Raw genomic sequence first — 15,644 nt, 5'->3', positions numbered from 1 at the left:
GATGTACGACAACATAGCCCAGCTGCGCTTCAGCGACGGGGAAAGCGGGGAGAAGCTGGTGACGGCCATGGTGTCGGCCGAGGGCGAGACCATGGGTTTCCGCAAGGTGATCCGCGCCGAGGGCCGCGTGGAGGACTGGATGACGGCCGTGCTGCACGAGATGCGCAGGACCAACCGGCTCATCACCAAAGAGGCCATCTTCAAATACTGCGAGGACCGCAGCAGGTGCGGGCGGCCCGGGGGGTCAGCAGCCTGCAGGTGGGCGCCTGCCTGGGCAGCACTTTGCGGGAGGCGTGGAGCTTGGTATCCCAGCGCTCTGGGAGGCTGAGGCAGGAGGATTGCAAGTCCCTATCCAGCTGGGCACCCTAATGACTTTGTAGGACCTGTCTTAAGTAAGAACTGAGGAAGGCTGGGGTACAACTCAGCCCTGGGTTCGGTCCCCAGTCTCTCTGTGCCTCTCTGTCTCCGTCTCTGTCTCTCTCTCTCTCTGTGTCTCTGTCTCCCTGTGTCTCAATCTCTGTCTCTGTGTCTGTCTGACTCTCTCTCTTTGTCTCTGTCTCTGTCTCTCTCTGTCTCTGTCTGTCTCTCACTCATGCGTCTGAATCTGTGGACAATCGTGGAGCTGCCACTCCGTCGCACGCTGTGCCAGCTCTGGGCAGAAGGCGCTCCATGAGAGCCCTCACAGTCCTTCAGTGTGAGTTTGCCCCTCAGCCTGTGTCACAGCTCCGTGGAGGAGCAGGGAGGGCTTCAGAAGCAGCCCGCTCATACCCTCTGGAGCTGACACACATAAGACAGCCCCGCAGCAGCCGGCCACAGAGATGGGCGAGGGGAGGAGCCGGGCTGGGGGCTCGGGTCGCAGGAGTCTGCCTTGAGAGACCAAGGTCCCACTTGTCCCCGCGGATGAGAGCTGTGACTCAGGCAGCCATAACAAGACCTTTGAACTTGCAATCCTCCTGCCTCAGCCTCCTCAGTAGCCAGGATGGCAAGACATGCACCACTGTACCCGGTAATACTAAATGGCTTTGAAAACCTGTGAAAGAACAAAGTGTCTTGGCAGCCGGCTGTACAGTCTAGACCTGTGAGGTTCTTTGCTGTGGGTGACTTTGGTCTGGTATTTTAGCTGGAGAATTACTGTTATTTGATTGTGTATATATTTTACTTTGCCTGCCCTGTTCTAGATTAAACATAACTCTCCCCCCAGCCCCCCTTCTTTGCTTTTTTCTGCTCTACTAGGGATTGAACGAAGCTTTCTTTTCTTTTTTTTTTCTGAGACAAGGTTTCACTACGCAGTTCAGGCTGGCCTTGAACTCACCTTGTAGCCCAGGCTGCTCTCCATCTCACAGCCCTTTCTATTTATTTTTTCAGTACTGGGGATTAAATGCAGGGCCTTTGCACTGAGCTACATCCCCACATCCTCCCTTTAAAAATAATTTTTTTGAGACAATCTTTTTGAATTGCCGAGCTCCCTGGGCTGGGCCCCAGTTTGTGACCCTCCTGCATCAGCCTCCCAGAGTGCCAGGGTTACAGGCGCACCCCCACATTTGGGAAAGACTGCTCATGGTGCTCCGTCCTCCAGGGTGGACTGGATGCTGCTGTACCAGGGCATGGTGGTGCTGGCCGCCAGCCAGGTGTGGTGGACCTGGGAGGTGGAGGACGTCTTCCGCCAGGTGCAGGCCGGGGAGAAGCAGGCCATGAAGAACTTCGGCCACAAGATGCACCAGCAGATCGATGAGCTGGTCACGCGCATCACCATGCCCCTGAGCAAGAACGACAGGAAGAAATACAACACGGTCCTGATCATTGACGTGCACGCCAGGGACATCGTGGACGCCTTCATCCGCGGCAGGTGTGGCCCCGGCTGGGGGTGGGGGACGCGGGGGTCCTGGGCCTCGTGAACCCCCGTCCCTGCGTGCCCTGTCCCTGCCCAGCATCCTGGAGGCGCGGGAGTTCGAGTGGGAGAGCCAGCTGCGCTTTTACTGGGACCGGGACCCGGACGAGCTCAACATCCGCCAGTGCACGGGGACCTTCGGCTACGGCTATGAGTACATGGGGCTCAACGGGCGGCTGGTCATCACGCCCCTCACCGACCGCATCTACCTGACGCTCACGCAGGTGACTGCCCGGGCCGGGGGTCAGGCCGTCTCAGGCTCCATGTTTGCGACTGGCTTAGAGCTGGTCTCTGCTGTGTCCAGGATGTGGGTGTCCGGGCAGCTGACTGGAGCTGGCCCTTTGGGGGTGAAGGCTCAGGATCGGGGTGCAGCCCCAGCTCGCGTCTCAGGCATAGAGGACGCTGTCTTCCCCTGCCTCCCCTCCCCAGTGGTCTGGACGATGCCACCGTCCCAGCCCGCTGGTCCCAGTGGTGTCTCTCTCTACTGCCCCCCGGAGCTCCCCAAAGTCCCTTGTACCTGCTGTCCCCAGGCCTCACCCCATCAGGCTGATGCATCCACCTGACCACAGCTATCTGCAGACCCCTGGGTGTGTCACTGTCACTGTCACTGTCAGTGAGAAGCCCGGGCCCCACCCCCTTCCCTAACCCTCTGCCTGCAGGCGCTGTCCATGTACCTGGGCGGTGCCCCCGCCGGTCCAGCGGGCACCGGCAAGACCGAGACCACCAAGGACCTGGCCAAGGCCTTGGGCCTGCTGTGTGTCGTCACCAACTGCGGCGAGGGCATGGACTACAAGGTCAGCCCAGTGCCGTGTGGGTCCCCCTCCGTCCCAGGCTCAGCCTGGCCACATCCTGTGCCCTGATGCCCTGCGGGGTCCCGCAGGCGGTGGGTAAGATCTTCTCCGGCCTGGCCCAGTGCGGGGCCTGGGGCTGCTTCGATGAGTTCAACCGCATCGACGCGTCTGTGCTGTCGGTGATCTCGTCGCAGATCCAGACCATCCGCAACGCGCTCATCCACCAGCTCACCACCTTCCAGGTGCGGCGAGGCCTGCGCAGGGCGGGCAGGACGGGCTTCCCGGTGGGGACAGTCAGGCTTCCGGGCTGCCGACCGGATCTCACGGGACCGGACATGGACTGAGGTCGCAGGAGGTGGTTCCCATCCTGTCCCGGCCCTGCCCGAGGCCTCAGGCCCTGCTGGGGTCACACAGCCTCCCTGGGGCGCTGCCCATGATCCCGCCCCTGCCCGCCCTCCGCAGTTCGAAGGGCAGGAGATCTCTCTGGACCCGCGCATGGGCATCTTCATCACCATGAACCCGGGCTACGCGGGCCGCACGGAGCTGCCCGAGTCGGTGAAGGCGCTGTTCCGGCCCGTGGTGGTCATCGTGCCGGACCTGCAGCAGATCTGCGAGATCATGCTCTTCTCCGAGGGCTTCCTCGGGGCCAAGGTGGGCGCGGCCGTGGTCCCTCCCTCTGTGCGTGCTGCAGACATCTTGGCTTTTCTCTCTCAAAACCACAGTGTCTATCCAGCCTCAAGGCTGGTCATCCCCGTGCTTTGGGAGGCTGAGGCAGGAGGGTTGCGAGTTCTGGTGCAGCCTGGACAGGCCTTGTGTCAAAACAAACATGTGAACGAAAAGGGCTGAGGAAGTAGCTCAGTGTGAAGCCCTGGGTTCGATCCCCAGGACCGCACAAAAGAATGAACAAATCAACCCCAACCAAACAAACAGAAACACCCTGTACATTTTGGAACGGTTAAGATTCACAAGCGGATGTGACCCCAGTGACTCAGAGGCCCTGTGTACCCTTCACGGTCATAGCTTAAATTTAAGAAATCATACCTGCGTGTGTATGAGAATGCGGCCACTTGTATGTGTATCTCCTTAAGACCCTTTTAACACAGGTATTAGATACGGGAGCAGACAGATCAATGTCTTCTGTCAAGAGAGGACTTTCCGAGGTTCTAGGGAGTAACCCAGGGCCACGTGCATACCAGGCAAGCTTCTACCTCTGAGCTGCCTGGGTACTAGGAGGCTTGGTTATTGTTGTTTAAGTTTGAAACAGTTTCACTAAGGTGTCTAGCTAGGTTTCAAACTATGGATCCTCCTGCTCCAGCTTCTCAGGTGGCTGGGCTCATGTAGATCCACCCGCCCTGCGTCCCTAAGCTCTCTAGCACCATGCACGCAGCCATCCTGGGCCCAGGGCAGTGCCCAGCACCCTCCAGGCCCGTGGCCGAGGCGCCAGGGAGAGGGTGGGTCTCAGTGCAACTGCAGAGGAGCCCCCTTCCCCGTGATGGCCCGGGCAGGTTGGGCTCAGTCTGCTGGGATCGGGCTGAGGGCCAGCTGCCCGCACCCGCTCGGGGCTCTGTGCCGAGCTCCCGCAATCCCAGCCTGTCCTCTCCCCGCAGTCGCTGGCCAAGAAGATGACGGTGCTGTACAAGCTGGCGCGTGAGCAGCTGTCCAAGCAGCACCACTACGACTTCGGGCTTCGTGCGCTCAAGTCCGTGCTGGTCATGGCCGGGGAGCTGAAGCGGGGCTCGGCCGAGCTGCGCGAGGTGTGGCCCCCTGGGCCCTCTGAACCCCGTGCCCTCTGACCCACGGCACCCTTGGGGAGCAGGGCAGGACAGGGCCGCCGCCAGCTCAGGACAGTGGGGCGGCTGGGACAAACTTCCCTTGAAGCTTGAAAGTGAGTTTTAAAAAATTTAACACATTTGTTGAGCACGTTGGTGGCCAAGTTTTATCCAAATTGTTCCCTACATAAAATTTTAGACCTCATGTAAAATTAAATTATATTCTTTTAAAATTTAATGCAAAATGCATAATTTAGAACCATACAGAATTACGCAGCATGTTTTATACATTTCGTATATAAAACATGTGATACTTGGATACATGGTGTGTAGCGCCTGCCACTGATCCCAGCAATCTGGGAGGCTGAGACAGGAGGGTGAATTAGAATTCAGTCTGGGCAATTTAGTGACTTAGTGAGATCCTGTCTCAAAATAAAAACCATTAAACAAGGGCAATGGTGAAGGCCTGGGTCAGTCCCGGGCACTGAAAATGTGGCTTGGAAACCAGCGGGTCGGCAGGGGTCCCAGGCAGCCCCGGAACCATCGTCCGCTCCCGCCCAGGACGTGGTGCTCATGCGGGCCCTGCGGGACATGAACCTGCCCAAGTTCATCTTCGAGGACGTGCCACTCTTCCTGGGTCTCATCTCCGACCTCTTCCCGGGGCTGGACTGCCCGCGCGTGCGCTACCCGGACTTCAACGACGCAGTGGAGCAGGTGCTGGTGGACGGCGGCTACACGCTGCTGCCCGTGCAGGTTAGAGGGGCAGGGCTGGGCTCCTCGTGCTTTAACCCCAGCTCCAGCCCTGCTCCTACATCCTCTTCCTATGGACTCGACCCCTCGAGGGGTCGTGTGGAATTGAATCTTACCACTTTGTCTTCTGGTGTCCGGCTTCTGTCCCTCAGCATGGTGCTTTTTGAGGCTCATTCATGTCAAAGCCTGGCCACTGGTGCATTCCTTTTTCTGGGATGAACGCTATCTACAACAGCCATGTCTGCATCTCACCTTCTGGCTCTTTGGGGCTCAGTGGGATCAGATCACTGAAGTATTTTGTTTAGCACCCCCCAACAAAACAAAAACAATGTCTTATGACACAGCCACACTGGGTGAAGCCTGGCTGTCCCCCAGCTAGTTCAACAGTGACCATTGGACCCAGCACCTCTGTTCCTTGGGGTAGACCCAGGGGGAACCCGGTCCTGCATGCTCTCAGCTGCACTGGTCACAGCAGGCAGGGAGTGGGACACCACTGTCCATCACCTGATGGATGGATGGGCAGACTGGCCATCCCTGGAATAGTATTCAGCCACGGAGAGGGAGGAGTCACACACTCCATGGCGTGACCTTGCAGGTGTGGTGCTTGGTGAAGAAGCCAGGTGCGGGGCCACGTGGGGTGCGATTCCATTTACCTGAAATGTGCAGAGCAGGTGAATCCCAGACAGAAAGCAGACCGCTGGGTTCTCAGGGCTGGCGGGCACGCAATAGGATTTGGAGAAGTGGCTGCCGGGGTGGGAAAGGGTGGCATGCATTTGAAAACTGACGGGGAGGGGGCGACGGTTGCCCAGCTCTGTGACGGTGCTAACTGACATGGGCTGGGTGAATTGTCTAGCGTGAATCGGTGTCAGGAGAGTGCTTTCTTCACAGGTGGACAAGGTGGTCCAGATGTATGAGACCATGATGACCCGGCACACGACCATGGTGGTGGGGCCCACTGGCGGGGGCAAGTCCGTGGTCATCAGTGCCCTGTGTCACGCCCAGACCAAGTGAGTGCTGACTGCTGGGCACCCTCATGGGAAACGTCAGGTGACACAGTCGCTTGCACCCATCCCGATTCCTGACTTCCGGGGTGGGGGAATTGGTCCCAGCACCCCTTTAAACTCAGCAGCTTCCCTCGGTCCATTGCTGATACGGTTAACATGTTTGATGAATTGATTGACTGACTAATTTTCTTTATGGGCCTATGGACTGAACCCAAGGGTGTTCTGCCACTGGGCCACATCCTCAGCCCTTTCTATTTCCAGACAAGTGTTTGCTGAGTTGTCAAACTTGTGATCCTCCTGCCTCAGCCTCCTTCAGTGCTGGGATTATAGGCGTACCCAACGCACCGGGTTTGGTTAGCATATTTTAGAATGCGAAACAGAGGCCCTTTGGTGCATCCGACAGTGCCTGAGTTTGCTTGTGGAACGAGAATTTCGCTGAGTGTTTTGTGAAGATGTTTTGCAGAGGAATGTGAAGTCCTGTCCTTAGCTTGATGTGCAGGGCGCTCCTTTGGCCTGCGCCAGGACTCATCACCAGGCGGTGTTGCGGCGCTGTCGGAGTGGCCGGAGTTCCCACAAGTCCCCGGGGTGCTCCAGCCTGGCTCCAAGCTCTAGCGGGGTGCCCGGGACCCAGCGAGCCTGCAGAGCCCGCCGTGACTTCGGCGTTTCTGGATAATGTGCGAAACTTAGCAAGCTGATGACCGTCGTGTTTCCCTTGAGCAGAGTGGGGTGGCGGCTCACAGGCCCGGCTGGCTGTTGCCATAACCATTGAGCATTTCATTCGTGAGCAAATTCACCATGGGAATAATGTACAGGACCGTTGCGTGGGAGTGTGCACGGACCGCTGTGTGTGTGCTGCTTTGATTGTTAATTGTGACTCTTGGGTCGTGTGAAGCTTAGTTTTTTTTTTAGAGTAATCATGTGCAGGAGGAATGTACAGTCACTGTGAAGAGAAGTATCCTGTTTCCCAGATTCAGTGACTGAGACCAGCGGTTGTCCTGTGAATAAGGCTTGGAGCGAGGTGTGATGGCACCAGTTCTCCTCCCAGCACTCGGGGAGGCTGAGGCAGGAGGATGGAAAGTGTGGGCCAGGCCTGGGCAACTTGACAGCTTAGAAAGATGCTCTCAAAATTTTTTGAAAAAAGAGCTGGGGGTGCTGCTTGGTGCCACCGCCCTGGGTTCAGTCTTCAGTCTCACACACACACGTGCACATGCAAACACACATGCACAGCATTGGGCGTAGCAGTGCAGAGGGGCCTGTTGTGTTCTCCTGGGGCCTGCCCTCAGCTCCCACACTGGCTCAGGTGCCCCAAAGCAGGGCTGCAGCTCGAGGTATAAAAGCTGAATGGTGCCGGGAACCTGCAGGGTTCTGGGGTCCGAGTTCTGCATTTGGGGTCGGGTCCCCAGCCTCTGCATCCCGTCCTGGGCCCCCAGCGTGTGTTCCTTCGTGTCCCCCGCCCTGGCCGAATCCTCTCCTCCCGTGCAGGCTGGGGCTCGTGACGAAGCTGTACATTCTGAACCCCAAGGCCATGAGTGTCATCGAACTCTACGGCATCCTGGACCCCACCACCCGGGACTGGACGGATGGGGTGCTGTCCAACATCTTCCGGGAGATCAACAAGCCCACCGACAAGAAGGAGCGCAAGTGAGTGTGGGGAGCCAGCTGTCACCAGACCGGTCGCAGCCTGGGCTCGGCTCTGGACAGCCTGGGGTCACAGCCGGGGTGGCAGGTGCCGTCCTGCAGCCCCGATCAAGGCCGTGTGATGGGCACTGCGATTTTGAAAACATCTTTAAAAGGGACAGAGACGGAGGTCTCAGCTGATGACTTTTAAACTCTCGGTGTAGGGCTCCTCCCGACTCCGCCCACCCAGGAGTTCACCTTGCTTTCGGTCATCTCAGGATTTCTTTGTCTTCTATGACCGTGATGTTCTGGAAGAACCTGGATGGGCTGCTTGGTGGAAGGGCCCAGCTGGCGCCTTAGGCAGGGATCCCGCGTCAGGGGCAGGAGACTCGGTTTCCCTGTGTGTGGCTCTATGCACTCTGGTCTCCGGGGAGAGGCACTGTTCATTCTTCCCACTGAGCCGCTGTCTGTGGAGAGGCCTGTGGCAGCAGAGCGCCCTGGCCCGCGTCCAGCCCTCCCCTGACAGCTCGAGAGTCTGCTGACGGCTGCTTGAATCTGATCTTCCTGCCCTGCATACAAACGGAGGGTTCCTGTTGGGACCCCAGTGAACTTCCATCCAGGCTGGGTAGTGGGATGGGATCAGCGCTAATGTCCTGAATTTGATAGTGCACTTGAGAGGTAGGAGAAGCTGTTTGTTCTTAGACGCTAGCAAGTACATGCTAAGGTGTTTAGGAACACAGATGTTATATCTGTAATTCGCTTGAGTGAGACAGACAGAGAGGGAGCACACACGTGGCAAAACACCTAACAGCTGGAGAATTTGGGAGTTCTTTGTACAATTCTGCGCTTGAAATTCTGTGAGTCTGAAATTATGGAAAACCACAAAGTTAAAAAAAAAATATGTATTAGAAGAAAATCAACCAAAAAGCAGGTTTAAAATCTGCCTGCTGAGTCAGCGTGTTGCATGAAGCAATATGGAAGGGTCACTTTGGGTGACTACCTCTCTGGGAGGGCAGGGCACCACCCAGCCCACCGGCGGGCTTGTGGGATATCTATCTTGTCTGTTAACTCTACTGCCAGAAAACTGGGAGTTAAAACAGTGGTAAGTGGAATTGATCCTCAGCCTCAGAATCAGGACAGAATGCAGGGGAGGAGGGTGGGCAGGGAGCCTTTCTGTCACCAGGGACAGCCACTGTTCAGTGCCAGCAGATGAGTCCATGCAAGATCCCAGGTGGAGGGCGGGCGTGGTGGTGCAGCCCTGCAATCCCAGCACTCGGGAGGCCGAGGTAGGAGGGTCTCTGCGAGTTTGAGACCAGCCTGGAATATGCAGCAAGGTTCTGTCTCAGAAACACAAAACACAAACAGAAACGAAAACAGACTACAGATTGTCGTGGCGGTCAGGACTCACGGTTAGCCCCACAGGGGAGAAGTCCAGACTTTTTTGGGGGTCCCGGATTGTTAAATATTGATGACTGATTAAGACAGTTTTCCTGTCCGTGGGGTAGGACCTCAGCCCCAGGAAGGATGCTCCCTTGAATCCTGGCTGGAGACCCCAGGGGAACCACACCCAGCGGTGGTGGGAGGCCCCCTCGGACCCTGGCTCCCCTCCTGTGGTCGCCGCAGGTACATCCTGTTTGATGGTGACGTGGACGCTCTGTGGGTGGAGAACATGAACTCCGTGATGGATGACAACAAGCTCCTGACGCTGGCCAACGGGGAGCGCATCCGGCTGCAGGCCCACTGTGCACTGCTCTTCGAGGCGAGTGCCCAGAGACGCTGCCCACAGAATGCGTCCCTTTCATTAAACACGCAGAAGCGGGAGTGCAGGTAGACGGTCACTTAAACTGCAGGCGCCCGCGGGGAGCCATGTCTCTGCGGTTCATGCACGGCCCGTGGCTGAGCGCTCTGAAGGTGAGGGTCCCGCTCTTACACCAGCTGCTGGCCGCTCCTCCTCCTCCTCCTCACCCAGCGTGGCGCTGAATGGGTGTACAGCGGACGGTATTTGGGTTCTCATGAATATGGAAATATTTCCTGCAAGCCGCCTTGTGTGTTACATAATTATATTTACAGTCGCACCTCAGTTTGTGAACTCGATTCTTTCCACAATTCTGGCCCAAACCGAGCTGGAGGAGAGCAAAGGCAGCTTCGGCGGGTGAGGTTCTGTGCTGCCCGTCAGGGGACTTCCATGCTGTCCTTCTCCAGTGTGGTTTGGAGCCAGCATCGTGGAGAGACTGAGTTTGTGCAGCCGGCCCGGCTGGCTGGTGCTCTCAAGCCATTTGTTTTGCCTGGAGTTTGTAGTTTCTTTCTTTTCTTCCCCACTGTCTGCCTTTATCCTTCCCTCCCTGTTTTCAGTCCATGAAGTACTTTCCTGGACCCCTTTCCTCCCCGGAAGCGGCTCCCCACCACCTGCTCTGGTGCCAGCTCTCATTGCACAGCTGTGGCCCCGAGAGCAGCATTTGCTTGGTTTAACACTGAGCGTGGCCCTCCCCAGCAAGGCAGCAGCGTGCCGTGGGGTGCAGTTACTGCCCCCGCTTAGGAGCATGTGAGGGAGTGGGGCCTGTGCCAGCCCCTGGCCAGGCCTGAGGGTACCTAGTTGATGGCGGAGCTGTGTCTTTCTCATAGAGACTGTTTTTCAACATTGCGGGTTTAACACTGTGTTTGTTAAGTTTTGTGCTGCCTACCTAATCTCAACTAAACAAGAAAAAGCTGAGGGAAGACACTCTAGAACATTCTTTGTTCCTAGGTGGTGGAATTTCTATAGCTTGATTTCTTTTTTATAATTTTTAAAGTTTTGTCTGGTATTCTGCAGCACTTTTAAAATTAATGTTATAGTAAGGGAAAGAGTTAAAAGGTGTTAAATCATCGGGCCAGGGGTACGGCTCAGCGGCACAGTGCCTCCTGGCCAGCACAAGGTTGTGAGTTCAATTCCTGGTACCAAAAACAAAAAGAGGAGTTACATCAGGGATATATAATCTCCCCGACCCTAAGAGTTCAGCTGAAGCCTCATGAAGCTGCAGTAATCTAATGCGGCATGAGTTTTATGCCCAGAAAAAAGCTGCGGATGTGAAGATTCTCTCTCTCTCCAGGTTGGAGATTTGCAGTATGCCTCCCCCGCCACTGTGTCCCGATGTGGAATGGTTTACGTGGACCCCAAAAACTTGAAATATCAGCCCTACTGGAAAAGATGGGTTAATAAAATACAGAACAAGGTGAAAGTTCTTTCTCTGATAAACTTGAAATTATCAGTATTGGTGGCCAGCTGAAGCGATTTTTGTAGCTGGAGTCCATGACCTCGTGTCCTTGACCTGCTAAGCTCCTCATCCTCCAACACTTGTTAGGTTTCGTGCACTTCTCGGTCTGGAGCAGGGATCCACAAGCTTCCTGCAAAGGGGTGGGCAGTAGATGGTATAGACTTGAAGGTGTTACCTGTCTTTTGTGCCTGCTGAGGTTTGCTGCAGGTAGCCAGGCAGAGTGCACCAGGCCCAGCGGGGGACCGGTAGTCATCTGCTCACCAAGTTGGGGCGGCCCATAGCACTTGGTCTGCAGCCAGCAGTCTGGTCCACCAGGCCCAATGACTGGGGGGCGGGAAGTGCCCATGCCCTGCACGTAGGCGCCTGGGTGGGGACAGCATGTGAAGGACCCGGGGCTTTGAGTTGGCCTCAGACTGTGCACCTTGTCCCGAGGCTGCTGAGATAGTGCGTCATCTTGTCCTCGAGGGGCAGAGATGGGTGTGTGAATTGTGGTTCGTCCACACCCTGGACGCCATGACCACTGTCTCAGGAGGGATGCAGGGGCCCGGCTGTGTCTTTACCAAGGCCGCTGGGCTGGTGGGAGTGGGAGGTCGGGTCCTAAGGACTCCAGAGTAGAGAAGACGGGGGAGCGGGGCGGGGGGGGGGCATTGGAGGCACTGCCGTGTGGGAGGGTAGCAGGCGGCTCTGTTGTTGTCCATGGTGCCCTAGGCGGAGGAGAGCTGGTGCTTTCACCCTTTGCCCTTTGCGAGGTGGCTGAGGACATCAGTCAGCCTGTGGGCCCTTGCCTGCCGCCCGGGACCCGTGGTGTCCTCCCCCTCACTCCCAGGGCAGGGGTGACCCCACGGCAGAGAGGTGACGTGCAAGGGTGTTGCCGAGGACAGGGGCGCTGGGCTCGGGGTCCCCCGCCCTCTGGCGAGCGGAACCTGAGCTCCTGTTGAGGTCAGCCAATCTTTGCAAATTCTTTGCGCCTCCGATGTTTCACAGGGGGAACAAAATGATTTAAATCTTCTTTTCAACAAATACGTGCCCTCCCTCATCGATGTGATAGTGGAAGGGGTCGTGGACGGGCGGCAGGGAGAGAGACTGAAGACGGTGGTCCCGCAGACAGACCTGAACATGGTGAGGCCCCGCGGGGACGACGCACAAGGCAGGGCACTGGGCTGCGATGGTCCCGAGCGGCATCGCAGGGAGCCTTCCCGTCCCTCGGGGTCCTGGGCCCCGGGGTGGAGGGCGGGGCTGACCCTCTGGGGCTGGGGGACAGGGCTGACCCGGGTGCTTTCCCGTGAGCCAGGTCACCCAGCTGACCAAGATGCTGGACGCGTTGCTGGAAGGAGAGATCGAGGACCCCGACCTGCTGGAGTGCTTCTTCTTGGAAGCCTTGTACTTCTCACTGGGCGCCTCCCTGCTGGACAACGGGAGGCTGAAGTTTGATGAATGTGTTAAACGCCTGTCCTCTCTGTCCACTGTGGACACGGAAGGGGTTTGGGCCAAACCCGGGGAGCTGCCAGGTAGGAACTGAGCGTCACCCCCGGCCTGCTCGTGGCACGCTGGGCTCCGTTTTCAGGGGACACAAACTCGCTTTACCATGTGTCTGTGGCCCTGTGCAGGGTGTCCAGCCCTTGTGCTGCTGGAGACATGGCAGAGTCATGGAGACATGGTCAGAGTCCCCGCAGCCCCTGGGGGAGTTCAAGTGCATCCCCAGCACGTGGGAGTGGCATCTTCCCCCGCGATTTCCCGGGGCTCCGGCCTCTCCCTCCCCTGAGCTCCGGAGCCTGCTCCGCTGTGCGCCTCGCACCCAACTCCCTGCTGTCTCCTTTGGGCCCCTTTGTGGCCCTGAGCGCCACCATCTAAGCCACTGGGCAGTTTCCACGCAGGTGTGGGTGCAGAGGTCGCCTGTGGGAGACCCTCATCTTGGGGACTTAAGCTTTGCACACGAAATGGGCATCTGCAAAGACCTGCAGGGTCTCACACTGTGGGGCACCGAGGGGCAGCTGTGGGGGGGTCTGGAGGGACCTCCCTTGGAGGAAGCGCCCTGGGGCAGGTGGAGCCCAGTGCCTGATGGTGACAGGGTGCCCTGTCCTGCAGGCTGTCATGCCTGTCCGCCCCTGCTGTACCTGTGTCGTTCCCCTGCCTCTGCCCACCTCTTCCCCACCCGCTCACATCTGTAAGGGGAGCGACCAGGACGCACACCGGTCCTTCCGTCCCCAGGGAAGGGGCTCTGCCCCCGAAGGGTGGCGCCAGCTCAGGGCACACAGCCCCTGCCTGGGGGAGGAGTGTGGGAGGGAGCCAGAGCAGCCTCTGTCCAGTGGACAGGCTCGTTCCAGACGTGTGCGGGGCACACCCAGGGTCCCCGAGTCTGCTCAGTGACGCAGCCATGCTTTCCTGAAGGCCACCTTCCCACCTTGTACGACTTCCATTTCGATTCCAAACGGAACCACTGGATCCCGTGGAGCGAGCTGGTTCCGGAGTACATCCACGACCACCAGAGGAAGTTCATCGACATCCTGGGTGAGCAGGAGGAAGTGAGGGTGTTCCCCGGCCTCGCTGGCACCTGTCCCCCGTGACAGAGTGAGGGCCGTGGGCCTCGGAAGGCTGGAGGCTTGGGCTGTCTTTGCGCTGCTGGCTCTGGGCACCTTTGGGTGGCTGTGACCCTCTGCTCCCCCCAGGCTGATGCCCACAGGGTGGGGTGCCCTTGGTGACCCTCGCTTGCCTCTCTCGGCCCACACAGCTTGCTGGGCATGTGGAGGATCTTGGGGATGAGGGCAGAACCGACAGGAACAGGCGGTGTTTTGTAGAGGGTGCTGCCCGGGCACACGGTGTAAACCTGCTCCTCTGATCCAGACCACATCCGGCTCAGTGGCTTGGGTCCAGTGCGACTTTCTCAGGGACCCTCTGGGACTGAGCTCTGCCCACTGGGCTGCGTGCTGCCCCTGACCTAGGGCTTAGTCTTTCTCCAGAAGACGTCCGTGGGCAGGAAACCAAAGGCTGCAGGTGTAGAGGGGACTGAAGCGACAGAGAACTTGGGTTCTAACACCGAGTATAAATCAGAACGTGGCGTAGACCCAGCTTGGGCTCTGCAGCTGCGGGAAGGTACCGGGTTCACCAAGTCACCCGCTTAGAACCGACTCGGGGGTGAGCTAGAGCTCAGCATGAAGCTGCAATGGAAATGCCAGTGGGGCCATGCAGTTCCCCCGAGACTACCCACACACAGTCCTGAGGCCGCAGCACGGCTCTTGCTGAGGCTCTGATGCCCCTCACTTGGCATTTCTGTGACACCTCTCCCCACCCCCCTCGTTCTGATTTTTTTAGTTCACACGGTGGATACAACCCGCACGACCTGGATACTGGAACAAATGGTGAAGATTAAGCAGCCTGTTATTTTTGTTGGTGAATCTGGCACTTCTAAGACGGCCACTACCCAGAACTTCCTCAAAAACCTGAACAGAGACACTAACGTGAGTCACTTTGTAGCAGTCACCCACTGCTGCGTAACAAGTCACAAGCACACAGTAGCTGAACACAATAGACACCCACTCCCGGGCGTTTCCCTGGCTCTGGAGTGTGGGTGTGGCTCAGCTGGGGCTCTGTCCAGCCTGTGATTATCGTGGTCACCTGTTTGCAAGGCCATGAAGGCTCTGCTGGGGCTCTTCTGAGATAGCCCTTTGTGCCGGCCTAGGGCTGCTGCTAGAACAGGGAGTTGATGAAGCTGGTTGGGCTCACGGTTCAGGAGACCAGGAAGTCCTAGTGCCTGGTGTTCCAGCTACTCAGGGCAGGGTGCTCGGGCCGCACGCTGACTGGGCAGAGGGCAGGACAGAGCAAGCTCCCCCCACACACAAAATAATTTCCTTGATGACTGGAGCCAATTGCCTTGCAAAACTCCTACCTCCCCACCCCAGACGTGCGCAGCCAGGAGCTGTGGTACAGGGTTGGCGGGGGCCTGGTGCACACCCCCCTCCAGACCTTAGTTCCGGAGACCGGTGGTGGCCGTCCCCACACCCTCCCACCCGTCGGGCCCCCAGAAGCAGCTCCTCACCCCCTCATGCCGCGCCCCCGAAGGAGAGAGGAATTCTCCCTTTAGCATTTACAACGTGGGGGCGCACAGACCCCTATGGGGTGCACAGTTCAGAGGCTGCGTGTCTGCAGAGCGGGGCAGCCTGCCGCCACGCCCACCCCAGCCCCTCTGTTGCAGATCGTGCTGACCGTCAACTTCTCCTCCCGCACCACGTCCATGGACATCCAGAGGAACCTGGAGGCCAACGTGGAGAAGCGCACGAAGGACACCTACGGCCCCCCCATGGGCAAGCGGCTGCTGGTGTTCATGGACGACATGAACATGCCCAAGGTAGCGGCGCGGCCTGGGGTCCTGTCTGTGTTGGCGCAAGTGTGGGGGCCAGTGAGGGGCTGCAGCCTTGGTGCATGCAGGGGCCGCCTTGGGCCTCCCCTCCACTGGAGATGTGGCTGAGAAAGGGGCCCCGGTGCGCCCCACTGCATACCATCCTGCTGTTCTCCGCCCCACATGCACAGGGCGGGGCAGGGGAGGAGATGGGCAGAGCCCTCCCGAGAATCCCCCGGCG

The 15,644-nt window shown here is 58.2% G+C and overlaps 1 protein-coding gene across 2 annotated transcripts in view; it reads left to right on the top strand.

Moving 5' to 3' along the window:
• Positions 1–15,644, top strand: part of Dnah10 (dynein axonemal heavy chain 10) — an 82,925-nt gene that overhangs the window by 38,499 nt on the left and 28,782 nt on the right. For both annotated transcript variants that reach the window (XM_023561996.2, XM_013144736.3), the window contains exons 30-46: positions 2–225; positions 1,577–1,846; positions 1,929–2,112; positions 2,548–2,682; positions 2,769–2,921; positions 3,142–3,330; positions 4,287–4,433; positions 5,010–5,201; positions 6,087–6,205; positions 7,685–7,843; positions 9,443–9,578; positions 10,906–11,028; positions 12,055–12,189; positions 12,362–12,578; positions 13,459–13,578; positions 14,380–14,525; positions 15,260–15,412. In XM_023561996.2, coding sequence (XP_023417764.2) covers positions 2–225; positions 1,577–1,846; positions 1,929–2,112; positions 2,548–2,682; positions 2,769–2,921; positions 3,142–3,330; positions 4,287–4,433; positions 5,010–5,201; positions 6,087–6,205; positions 7,685–7,843; positions 9,443–9,578; positions 10,906–11,028; positions 12,055–12,189; positions 12,362–12,578; positions 13,459–13,578; positions 14,380–14,525; positions 15,260–15,412 — 2,802 coding nt within the window. The remainder of the gene's footprint in view (position 1; positions 226–1,576; positions 1,847–1,928; positions 2,113–2,547; positions 2,683–2,768; positions 2,922–3,141; positions 3,331–4,286; positions 4,434–5,009; positions 5,202–6,086; positions 6,206–7,684; positions 7,844–9,442; positions 9,579–10,905; positions 11,029–12,054; positions 12,190–12,361; positions 12,579–13,458; positions 13,579–14,379; positions 14,526–15,259; positions 15,413–15,644) is intronic.

This window comes from Cavia porcellus, unplaced genomic scaffold, assembly GCF_034190915.1.
Source record: "Cavia porcellus strain 051 isolate PalLab524CR breed Dunkin Hartley unplaced genomic scaffold, mCavPor4.1 scaffold_16, whole genome shotgun sequence".
Classification (NCBI taxonomy): Eukaryota; Metazoa; Chordata; class Mammalia; order Rodentia; family Caviidae; genus Cavia; species Cavia porcellus.
The sequence above is the reverse complement of the archived record's forward strand: the minus strand, read 5'-3'. Positions and strand labels throughout refer to the sequence as shown.